This window comes from Frankliniella occidentalis, unplaced genomic scaffold (assembly GCF_000697945.3).
Source record: "Frankliniella occidentalis isolate FOCC.00 unplaced genomic scaffold, Focc_3.1 Scaffold118, whole genome shotgun sequence".
NCBI lineage: Eukaryota > Metazoa > Arthropoda > Insecta > Thysanoptera > Thripidae > Frankliniella > Frankliniella occidentalis.
The window spans coordinates 531,546-543,582 of NW_026267246.1; the positions used below are offsets into that span (position 1 = coordinate 531,546).

Below are 12,037 nucleotides of genomic sequence, written 5' to 3' on the forward strand. Positions count from 1 at the left end.
AACAGTCGGTATGCACAAAGCTCATCGAGGAACGTCTTCTGCTACAGAGAATCTACAGCAGAACAATAATAGCAGCCGCCACCGGCGGAGAAACGGACACATAACATTTACTAAACTTCACATGTGCAGACTGTGATCACTATGGCCGACAAACGCAAGAAGTCGTCGTATTACGCTAAGTGCGCTAACAAAAAAGGCAAATTCGATTTTTCGCTTCATCCTGGCATAAAGGGTTTCATAGCTACTTGTAATTTTCGCGAGAAGGAATGTGTAAGGGAAACAATCAACATTCTGACGGAGTTTGCTGATAAAATTTATGGTGAAGATAAGGTTAGGTTTTCTATGATACATTATTAATTTTACTCTTTTTTTGCTCTTATGTTAACTTTTCTTTCATTGAAACTTATTATTATGGCACTGCGTAAGCTGTTCAAAATAGCCACTTGGTATGGTTTCTCATGTTGATTTGATAAAAATATGTGTCTTGTAGTCTGTTGCAGAGAGTGCTCAACCAAAAAACAAGAAAATAGTTTTTAAAGACTCAGGAAGTGAAAATGAAGAGGAAAATGATGATATTGAGGCAGCCTTGGCACGAGAAGTAGACGTATTAAAGCAGGAGCGTCAAAGGCGCCCAAGCCAACGTCGTTTCCAAGTTGTTGAATCCGGTGCTGACAACTGTATTTTTATCCGTTCAACAGTAAGCTCTATGGCATTGTAATCTTTACTTTTCTGTACTTTTCAATTATTTTTTTTTGTAACCTGGGCCAATCTTACTTGATTATGCAGGTTGAAGACCCAGTCCTTCTAGTTGAAACCATCCTTAAAGATATTGAGGCCCAATCAAAGCAAAAGACTAGATTTCTGATGCGTCTTTTACCTATTGAAATCACATGCAAAGTAAGGCTATTGTAAAGTGGATATTCATGTGGTATGGTTATAAATATGAGTCTTGTAATTATATTTATGCTTTACAGGCTTGGCCCGAAGACATCAAAGCAGCTTCAGGAAAGCTTCTAGATAAATATTTTAAAGGAGACCCCAAAACTTTTTGTGTGGTTTTTAAGTATGCATAGTTTATACACTTTTACACATTCAATGTTTATTTTGTAGTCTTGCATTTGTTTATGTTTAATAACCTACAATTTTCTTACAGGCGGAGGAATAATGGCAATGTCGTGCGAGAAGAACTAATTCATGACTTAGCAAGTGACATTAAAGTTCGTAATCCATTACATCGGGCTGATATGAAACAACCGGACCTGACTATAATTGTGGAAGTCATTAAGAATATTTGTTGTATGGCTGTTGTACCCAAATACTACCATTACCGAAAATACAACCTTCTTGAAGTGGCCAAGCTTAGATGTTCAAATTCAAAGATTGAAGATTCAATCTCAAGTGAAAGTATCTCATGTTCTTCAGCTAAGTCCAGTGATCCTACAGAGGTAGCTGAATTAAAAGTTGAGCCCGAATTGAAGTCTGATGATAAGACTGGTGACAATCCATCAAATATTTTGATGAAATCGAATGATTCCACAGAAGGGGAAGTCTTAAAGAGACCTGACAAGACAGATCACGTGGATAGCAGTGCAGAATCAAAAGATGCTGAAGCAACTCCAGTGGATGCCTTAAAGAATGCACAAATTGAGGAGAATGTTGATTCTTCAAATTCTGCTCAAGAGAATATGTAATTGTCCTATAATTGTGATGTTGGATGATGTTCACAGTAAAATAAAATGTACTGCTGATAACTCTTCAGTGGGACAAATAACAACAATCTGAGTCTTGAATGTCCTTTAATTTATTCCTATAATTACAGTTCTCTGTTAAATTAAAGGGGAAGATAGTCATTGCTGAAATATATTTTCAACAAAGATACATTAAAATTGGCTGTTAACCATTTTTTCCATTTACTTTAAATCTGTTAAGTACAGTACAAGAAGCAGGACAGCTTTTAACAATTTGAATGCTAATTGTCTGAATATTTGCATAGATATTTACAAGACAGACCAGTAATATCCCTACAAAACAAAATATGAAAATTACTCCACAAATCAAAAGTAAAATAATTAATAACATGTGTTTAAATTTGGAAGCAGCTCAGAAAAATCTGGTAGCTTAGACATTAACATAACTCACTCTCACATATTTTACAATTTCAACAACAGAAAAATACAATACACAATCATTCACTACGTTGATCAATGAGTGGCTAAAAATAAAATAAAAATCTGGTGATAGAGTTAATTTACAATAGTGAACAACTGACATTAAGGCGTCTGATAATTCCATGTGCCTGCCTACAGTCTATATACAAATTTGGAATGTATTTCGGCCAATACATTGACAAAATGAAGTTATTAAAACATGACAAATGAAAAAAAGAAAGCAGCAAAAGGTGGTATTAGTGGAACAGCTCAGACCATAGTTGCGAATACTGAAAATAGTTTTTATGGGGAAAAAGTAACAGTTACATATCAGGAGGTCTGTTTTTCATCTTCAGTAACAGTATGAGACTGATTGTTTACACATTGCCAGAAGCTACAATGGTGCTCAGCAGATAGCTGAACCCACAATAAACTTGAAGGCTCCAGATAAGTAGCCTGATGCTGCTATAGTGACTTAGAATGAATAATGGTACATACTTCACATACTTGCCAACACAAATATGTATGATAACAAGGTTTAGATTCTCGACTCTTAAATGCAACACTCAAAATCGTTTTCTGTCATATGCCTTGACACAAGTCGAGGATCTCAGGCTACATAATACTCTTCAGTAACTTGACATTTAGTTATCACCCATTCTAACACTGGAAGTAATGTAAATTCCCACAATTAAACCGAAGAGACCAATAGCACTTCCAAAGATTTCCACAATTAAAATTTTAACGAAGAGTGCAGAGTTTGCAGCATCAGCGAGAGCAGCACCAGAACCAACTAGACCGACTGCCATACCACAGAACAAATTGACGAGGCCTACACTAATACCAGCACCAAACATGAGGTATCCAGACATGTAATTTGTAATCTTCTTTTCCTCTGTGATTGTAGCAGCATTGTATTGCTCCAATTGGCCAGACAGAACAATAGCTGTAATAAGGCCATAGATGGCCACCGCCTCGCAGAAGATGACTGAGATGAGGTTCTTGGTCTTGATGCGGGGTGCCTTGACACCACCTCCAATAATACTCACACCGGTCGTGTGGATGCCCACAGCAGCTCCGACGACAGACAAGGCAACAGAAAGTCCAATGCCTAATGTTGCCCACATGTATGGGGAGGTTTCTGACAAGAACCAACCAATACTCAGTTGCTCTCCTCGCCCAGATAGTAAATAGAAAAGCACTATCACGATGATTGCTAAAAGCAGAGCGAGGCTCGCGATGTAGAGCAGCAAGTTGCGTAGCTTCATTGTGGAAATAAAGTCTTGTAAACTACCCAAAACAGGCCCGAAATGTTAAAGATAGTCAAAATTATGTTTCGGGAGGATCGATGGAAGAAGTGTCATATGACGGACGACACATTCAGCGCCCTCTCCGAAAATCACGAGACCGCATCACACAGAATGGAAAACTTAAGAAAGTAGCTTCAGCTTTTGGAAAATGCGCTAAATTGTATGAAGACGAACAATTGATCTAAAATGTGACTATTCTCAAAAATAATTCCAAGTGAAACCCTTACAGAAGCTTCGTTGAGTGACAAAACTTGTGTGAAAGATTAGGTTGGCTAACCTTCCGTGGCTGAAACTCGTTTCGTGATTGGTTGCAGCCCATAGCTCGTCATGGCCCAGTTTGCCGGCAAAAATACGACCTTTTCGAATGAAGGAATGAATGAAACTCTCCGACTGGAACTACGACCAAAGCCCAATGGTGCGGAGAATGAAGTTTTTGTGGTTTTCCCAAGGTACGATTCTTTCCTTTTTGTCGTTCAAGTTTTGAATTCGTTGGCGCCGCCGCTCGCAAGCGCGGCATTCCTTTTGATCTCCGCGTTCTCCAAATGTTCTATGATGTCGACGGAGGGTTTTGCAGTCATCAAAACACCGTTTGCATAAGCGGCACTGGTGTCTTAACTGCTTAGCCTTAGGTTTCGTCTCCTGTAAACAACACATAGTAAAAACATGTCTCGGTGTAAACAAAATAACGGGCAACGCGAAGCCAATCACTTGCCTCACGCTGGTTTCGATCCGTTCGAGTGTTGGGGGAAGTCAACCTCTCTGGATTGCGTTGTGGCATGTTGAAAAACCTCTTTTCAAGGCGGTGCGCAGTCAGATGGCGGTGCAACCTCTTGAGATTACGGCACTGCATACTGCAAAACTTCTTCGGACACTGCAGCAAATCACTGTCATCCACATGGAGTCTTAAGTGTCGATGCAGTAGGTCGACAGTACGGAACGATGAAGCACAATAGCAGCATGAATAGAGCCGCCGATCACTCAATCCGACAAGAGAGTGCCTCAGTAGGTGTCGCTGCAATGACCTCTTGTCACGGAACTTGGCCCAGCACTCCGTGCACTTGAGGTGCCGGACGGGGACCGGCTCGTGACAGGATGTGGGAGCGGGCAGGCGGTCCCGCGGCTCTTCCTCGGAGGAGTCCGACCACGGGCCCACCAGGGCCCCGTCGGTGCGGACAGGGCGGAACGTCGAGCGCAGCGCAGAGGCGCCGGGGTCGGAGCGGGTCGCCCACGTCCACATGGGTTCCAGGTCCGTGAAGTCCGTGCTCTTGATGGGGCTAGGAGTCAGCAGCAGAGGGAGCTTGGGCCCCTGGGGGCTGGGAGTCGCGAGGGGCGAGAGGCCTCCCCCGCAGGCACGCAGGGCGCTGGCGACCACGTCCGAAGCCGAACGGGGATCCTCGACATGCTGCGGGGATGCAAGGACAAGTGTCTCGCCGCCGCTGCTCAGGTGCTGAGGGCCCAGGGACTCGTCCACCCTAGGGATTTGCCAACGACCTTGAACTCTTTGGCTGGTGGAGGACGGTGAGGACAGCGACGGGGCCGCGGGCGCCTTCCGGGGCGCAGTAGACGACGAGTCACTCTTAGGTTTCCCGTAAGTCTTTGTTGGTTTGAGGGGGACAATGGTCTTTGTCGCGGTCGTGTCGGATTCGGAAGATGCTTCAGTCTCGTCAACGGCCCTGAAAACATCACAAAACACATGCCGTTAAGTGCTGTCCCTTTACACGCCAAGTACCGGGTGATTCAGAGCACGCGCCGCCGTGTTATTGCGGGTTTGCCTATCCTCGACTCGGTGGGCGCACGGGTGAGAGGTGAGGAGGGGACCCCTCGACGACACACACACACACGCACGCACGTTTTGCTGCAGGTCTATTACATTCACCACCAGAGATGCACTAGTTGTCTAGACGGTGCTCCGTTCCCCTCCTCTCGGGCGATGGGGGTGAACGGAGCGCGGTCTAGACCTCGGCCTAGTCTAGACGCGCCGAGCGCGGGGAGAGCGCCATCCCTGGTGGTGAATGTAATAGACCTGCTGGTTTCGCAAACCCCCATCGCACCTCAAGTGTTCTCATAGTTCGCGTGATAAGTTTTCTTGAAATAACTGGGCCTAATTCGCACCGCCCACTTCCTTAGGAACTGTGAAATACATGCTCGCAAATTTACGATATATTTTATAATTAACTATGTGCAAAATACGATAAATAAATTGCAAATTTACGACAGCCTACTCTTATTGGTCGTCGATGAATTTCAAGTCCGTACGTATAGCTTGTAATTTTATAATTTTAAATTGTAATTTTAACGACACGCTTCTCCAGTAGAACCTACAACTATTTCATACAGTGGGTGGACTACACTGGCATGCATGTCTGCGCACGGGTTGCCTACCCGATGGGGCCGTAAGGCGCCTTGGCGCGCCATGGTCATAGGCGATGGGCGATAAACACATGCACGCGAGCGAGCAGCACGGAGCAAAAGAGCAGTCCTTTGTAGTAACTGCGAATGTGGACGCGGCGAGTCAGTCACCTGGTGAATATTTTACCTTATCGGCGTGGATGTAGTTGGGGGTGGAAGTCGCAAGAGACGCCTCGCTAGACCTGCGCCTGCAGTTGCTGTAGGGGTGGATGCGGCTAGTGGCGAGGAGGCCCCTGGTTGCCGTCGCGGGTCCGGTCGAGCTGACCCTAGAGTCTCGCTGCCGCTGCTCAGGTGCTGCGGGGGCAGGGACTCGTCCGCGAGAGGCTGCCAACGACCTTCAACTCCACTACCATCGATGCCGGCCCAACCCGGCACATCTCTCAGAACATCTCTGGAGAAGGAGAACGAGGTGCGCTCTGTCGAGGGGCGAGCGGGCGTCTGTGCTGTGGTCGACGATTGAGTCTTCTTGGGCTTCTCGTATGTCTTTGTTGGTTTGAGGGGGACTATCGTCTTGGTCGTGTCCGGGGTGGACTGCTCGGATTGCGACGGTACCAGATCCTGCAGCCAGGGACGCCGGTCCGATAGAGGTGAATCCGCGCGCAGTACGTCTTCCGGGGATGCCGTATCCGTGGGGTAGTTCTTAACCGCTGGCGTTGGGAATGCCAGTGGTTGCTGTCGGTGGGGCGGTTTAGTTGACCTTGAACACGTATTAAACACATGCACGTGTAGTTCCTGAGCCTGAGCACGATGCAGCGAGGGTAGACTCTTTTAAGTATTTACATACCTTTCATAGACAACGAAGTACACATCATCCCTCTCGTATGCACCAATTGCTTGCATTGCTCTGACCTATTATTACAATAAAGTGAGATTCAGAGTTTCAAAAGCGTCACTGCGTTAAACGCGCTTCAATGCGCATTGAAATGCACATAAAAGGTGACACCTTTGGTAAGGCATTAAATGCGCGCAGTGCGCACGAAATGCGCATGAAATGCTGTGATGCGCATGTAATGCGTCACCAAGGTGTCACCTTTTATGTGCATTTCGATGCGCATTGAAGCGCATTTAATGCGTTTGGCGCTACTGGGGACGCATCAAGGCAGATAATGGCAGAGCCACAAGCGTAACTAACCACACGGTCATCAAAGAGGTGGAAGTTGTCCTTTCCAGTGACGGTGATGGCGCGGTAGTGTCCGTGCTGGAGGCTGTGCCCCGTATGAATCACCATGCCGACGCACCGCATCTTGTCCTCGGGGCGCGGCGGTGTGAGTGTCCCCCGGTACTGGGATAGGTTCAGCTCCATCGGGATGAGCGTCAGGCCATCCACGCGCTGCAGGCGCCCCTCCTTGAACTGGAACCTGCAAGGGGAAGGCCACGTGGGGGGATGTAACAAAGTGCGGCGTGCGCAAGTGCGAGACAGACAAAAGTTCCCTCCCCGTGCGGCCCGTTTGTCCACGCAAAGAGACCCCTGACCTATCCCAACCAGGACCAAGCTCGCGACACTCCTAGCACAGCGAGGTGGAACACACCTCACTCCTACCCGCTCCCCCCCTCCTCCAGTGCTTAGCACAGGCGCGTAGTAAGAAGGGGGGGGGGAGGGCAATCGCCCCCCTGTGGGCCACTACATAGCCGCCTAAAGGTAGGCAATTTCACCTACAAAACCCCAGTACGTCAGCAACTTTCGATGCACCGCCCCCAGTGTCCGCCCCCCCCCCTTTAGTACGCCCCTGGCTTAGCATGAGCACAAGTTCTTCATTGATTAGAGCTAATTACCTTGCTAGTTGGACAATAAGAATTTCGGGTGGGATCTTAACCTTTTGTGACCTGGTAACGGTCGACCTCACACCACACGCTCTGCATTGGATTTTGTTTTCCTCACCACTCACGCACTCTGGAGTGAAGTACGCATCGAGCGCCGCATCTATCGATTCCATCACAGGAACGGGAATGTTCCAACATGGGTTCGGATTTTCTGAGTAGGCTTTGCAGCTGTTGCACTCGGCTGAAATTAGAGCCCACTTTGAGGGTAAACATACTAATTCATACAAAGAAAAAAAAAATGGCACTGCGATGGACGACTTACTTATGAACACATACTCCCCCATTTCTATGAGGTGCTCGGCCAGCTCGTTATTAATAGTGTTCAGCAAACTCAGCAGAAACGCGTGGCTGTCCTGCTGGGTGCCAGGCACCACACCGGGCATAAGCCCTGAGTATATGGAAACATTCCAAATGACAGAGATGCTCGAATAAAATCGATAGAGAAGAGGGATTTTGTGAACTAACTTTGCAGCTGGCCGAGGGTCTGGTCCGGTGACACTTCATCATCCGAACCTACCCGCTGGAGAGCGCGCAGATAGTCCACCGCCACGGCGCAAGCCACGCAGTTCTTGTGAAAGCCAGGCGCTACATGAGACGCTATACGCGCCAGAATAATTTTCGAACTGAACAAAACCTGTGTACAACGTACAAATAAGATTTGTTGATTTTTTTATTTGTTTGAACCCGTGTTTTGTAGTGAAGCTCTCACCTGCAAGGCCGAGTTCACAAAACAAGTGTTTCCCAGGTTTGCGAACCCGACGAGCGGACGTGGCTGGGCAGACATGACGTTGTCCTCGTCTGGCAATGAGCAAAATTAACCATTCCAGTAAAGCTGAGAAGAATGCGTGGAAAAAAACACGGGGGCACAATACCATAACCTACGAAGTCTCGTGTTACTGCTTAAAAGACCATCTTGAATAACAGGTTACAATGATTGTACGCCATATTTTACGTAAAATAAGATCGGATTGGACGTAAAACTAGTAGCAGATTGTATTCAAGTGAAAATCAGGGCACGACAAGCTCGGGAGATGAGCGAGACAGTAAGAAAACACTAGTTGAACTTTAGTAGCCACATCGCCCGGCCGGCCTCCAGTCATAGCATAGGTTAAAAAGATTCAGTGCCGAATTTTATAAGAAAATAAGGTTGAGTTTTGGGCAAAATTGGTCGCATATTGTAATCTAATACTCATCAGAGCACATAAACAACAAGAAATACGCGAAACCTTGATTTAAATACCCAGAAAATCACTGGTGCTGAGGTTACAGTTCTGTCGCACAACACTGCCCGCCTCCCGCCTCCTCCACCGTCAGTCCGTTAGATGGCGGCACTAGCCGGTCTCGCTGGTCTCGGGGTCTCGCGCCCCCGCACGGCGCGTGGTGTATGTCTGTGTAAAGTGTGTGTGGCAGCCCTTGTGACCCCGTCAGGAAGAATAATATATTTCGCTATGACTAGCAGTGTGTATGTTATGCACTGATAACCATTATATCTACATCTTTTTATTACTTAAGTTCTGTTTTACAAAAGTCTTAATTTGGTTTCCCAAGAGTGGCGTACGGCACGGAACACTGATCGACGTCCTCTTCGCCGTCCTCCACCAGGGCGGACATGCAGACGGGCGAGGAGGCGCTCCTCCTGGCCTCCTCGTTGCAGTCCAGGTACAAGCTCCAAGCCACGACCCACAGGTAAGCCGCCAACGCTGCGACAAAAATCGTCCATTTTTAACAGCCATACGTGGTTAAGGTGAAACCAACAGGATGCGAGTGTGCTTACGAATGTGTAGCAGCTCTGAAAACCGGTACATGAAGTGAAGACCCTCGGCCGTGGTAACCACGAAGTAAAGAATGTCGTAGATGAGAAAGGCTGCCCCAAGGAAAAGCCATGGGCGAATAAGGGAGGCCCGTCTCTGCGCAGAAAAGGTTTGGTAGAATATCAGTGATTGATTGTCAGTGACGTCTGTTCGCATCGCAACGCAGGCCAGAGGCAGGTTGATACGCACCCTCGCCGCCCCTGCGATTAGGGTGCAGCTCAATACGACGTCGAGCAAGCAAAGAATCAAGTTCACGCTTTCGAAAACAAAGCTAATGTAGATGATCCTGGGGTAGATAGACTCCCCTGTGACGTCGGATACGGACATCTTTGGCTCGGGAGCACTTGTTGTTAGTTCCAGCTCCTCGTAACCACTCTCGACGTCGTAGTTGTTGTAGTCAAAGTCGTCGCGAAGGGCATCTTGGGGATCACGCATCGTGGCGACCTCGAGTATCAGCGTACTGATGAGGCTGATCAAAGACACGGTCTAGGGAAGCAAAAAAAAAAAAAAAAAAAAAAGAGAGAGAGAGAGAGAAAAACAAAACAAAAAACGTTAAAGCTTGGTCAGAACACTGGGAGGGTGTTCTACGCTGGAATTTTTTCCTGTTCATACTGTACCGCAAGCAGGTGTGGTACAGTATATAAACCGGAAAACAGTTCGGTCCGGCGTGTACGTACCCTGTACCCTGTACGTAGAACAATGACGCCCCCCCTTTTCCGGCCCAGACCCTGGATTTTGAAATGATTTTTTTAGGGGGTGGAGTGGTGTTTTCTGCTAATTATTGAAGTGTGTAAATCAATCGCCACTGGCGCCGATTAAGTTCCGGCTGACAGGGCGGGTGATGCACTATCGGTTGCCTACATACGTTTTTTTTTTGTAGCACAACTTGCCAACCTTTCAGGCGGCTCACTAGAGGCCACAGGGCCACAGAGTTCTCCATGTGACGACCGCCGGCACTTGCGACGATAAGGGGTGACCTTATCGCCAATGCAAGGCCGCGGCCGCGGGGTTACACGCTGGAAGCGTTACGGCGGCGGGGCAGCGCGGAGAAGACTCCACGGAACAACAAAAAGGTGCCCGGCAGGGTCGTCTCACTCCGAGATCGCGAGTTGATCTCTCTCTCTCTCTCTCTCGCACCACTGACCTTCTTACGGGTAAAGAGAGACAGAGATAGCCACGCGCTATCTCCTAAACGGCCCGGAGTGAGCCGCCCCTGGTCCCCGGTTTGTCGAGGAGCTTCCCCCAGCACATGCGATAGATGGAGGGGATTCCGTTCGTCCAATGACGCATATGCTTCCAAGTCCATCATCGAAATATAGTCACTCATATTCATTCATTCCTCCCCTTGGAACTCAATGTGATCACTCCGAGACAGAAATGCTGAATGGAATCGGCGTCGATCCAACGTCAAAATCCAAACTTTAGGATGTAGGTGACAAAGTCCCACCGAAACAACGTCGTTTTCGCAATTTCGACATTTGATTTCTATCCTGGGACTTGACATTGAAAAGAGTTTTCGAGATAAAGTCGGGCCGTTGACTTGTTCTTGTCAAAATGGTGTCACAGTCACATGATAATGAAATGTTTGTTTCGGCTCGTTTGTCCTCACCAGCTGGATGCTCGCGAGTGTGATGGTGCACGCCCGCAGGGACAGGCTGCAGTGGAAGCCCCTCGCCATCCGGGGCACCATCTCGGCGACGGGCATGGCGGGGCCGGCGGGGCCCTGCACACCAAACACAGCGCGGTCATGGCGAGCAGCGGGGCGGCGGCGGCGGCGCGCGGCGCGACGCTTACCTTCCGGCCCGAGTGTCACGTGTGCGGGTCGACCTGCAGCAAGCCGCCTCGCATGGCGTAGGCGTGGCGTGGGCGGGAGGCCGTCGGGGACCAGCTCGTGCTATCGTGCTCCAGTGGCCCGGGCCGGGCGGTCTGAGCTGCGCTGACGGCCACTTGTTGATGACTGAGGAGCTGTACATGTCGCGCCCGACGACGGCCCGCGGCCCGCGCCTCGCGCTGACCTCTCTGATAATGCGGGAGAGCTGTTCATCCACCCCTGACCAGACCGTAGCGTACCAATTGTGGAGGAGGGGCGGCGCCGTGCTCGGCCGAGCCGCGCAGCTACGCCACTGAAGTGAAGCGCTCGCATAGCCTGGCACGCCCTCCCCCCTCCCCCCTCCCCCCGTCCGGGCGTCCGCTCCCACCGACCGGCCGCCGGCGAAAACGGCGGTGAAATGCAAGATTGTATCGGGATAGGGGAGCGCGGTCGGTCAGGCGGGGGCGGCGCCGATACGGTGGCGCTATGCAGGGCACGTCCAGGGGGCTCCCGGGGCCGGTGCGGGCGGGGCGCCGCCGAGGGCACCCGGGGCCCGGGGCACCTGGGCCGTGGGAAGCTGAGCGGCCTCGGCCCCGCCTAGGCGCCCCTCTCCCCTTCTCGACTATGCCTGCCAAGCCCTGCACTCAATTATGTTTTGTTTACGTTTCACCTGCTTTGTAAGCAAGGCAAAGGCGTTCGCACCACTCCCCCCTCCCCAACCCCTCCTCC

At 49.2% G+C, this 12,037-nt stretch overlaps 3 protein-coding genes across 6 annotated transcripts; 1 reads left to right on the top strand and 2 right to left on the bottom strand.

Moving 5' to 3' along the window:
- Positions 1-17: 17 nt before the first annotated feature.
- Positions 18-1,777, top strand: LOC113204015 (THUMP domain-containing protein 1). The gene is made up of 5 exons (XM_026419015.2): positions 18-330; positions 491-697; positions 787-897; positions 975-1,063; positions 1,154-1,777. Exons 1-5 carry the CDS (start codon positions 142-144, stop codon positions 1,689-1,691), a joined length of 1,134 nt encoding a protein of 377 aa, XP_026274800.1. The 5' UTR covers positions 18-141; the 3' UTR covers positions 1,692-1,777.
- Positions 1,778-1,779: 2 nt separating this feature from the next.
- Positions 1,780-3,558, bottom strand: LOC113204017 (V-type proton ATPase 21 kDa proteolipid subunit c''). Its single transcript, XM_026419019.2, has one exon. It carries the CDS (start codon positions 3,413-3,415, stop codon positions 2,792-2,794), a length of 624 nt encoding a protein of 207 aa, XP_026274804.1. The 5' UTR covers positions 3,416-3,558; the 3' UTR covers positions 1,780-2,791.
- Positions 3,559-3,701: 143 nt separating this feature from the next.
- On the bottom strand, positions 3,702-11,628 carry LOC113204011 (ubiquitin carboxyl-terminal hydrolase 36-like). Of its 4 annotated transcripts, none has more exons than XM_052270343.1 (14): positions 11,293-11,624; positions 11,108-11,221; positions 9,688-9,984; positions 9,462-9,594; positions 8,928-9,387; positions 8,397-8,485; positions 8,153-8,321; positions 7,950-8,075; positions 7,640-7,868; positions 6,999-7,224; positions 6,651-6,715; positions 5,994-6,563; positions 4,170-5,130; positions 3,702-4,096 (listed from the first exon to the last, which is right to left on the bottom strand). In XM_052270343.1, the coding sequence occupies exons 6-14, from the start codon at positions 8,469-8,471 to the stop codon at positions 3,854-3,856; spliced, it is 2,664 nt and encodes an 887-aa protein (XP_052126303.1). In that variant the 5' UTR covers positions 8,472-8,485; positions 8,928-9,387; positions 9,462-9,594; positions 9,688-9,984; positions 11,108-11,221; positions 11,293-11,624; the 3' UTR covers positions 3,702-3,853. The 4 variants fall into 4 exon arrangements, with proteins under 4 accessions (XP_052126303.1, XP_052126304.1, XP_026274797.1 ...); XM_052270344.1 differs by having other exon boundaries at positions 8,914-9,387; XM_026419012.2 differs by lacking the exon at positions 11,108-11,221 and having other exon boundaries at positions 11,293-11,628.
- Positions 11,629-12,037: the final 409 nt, after the last annotated feature.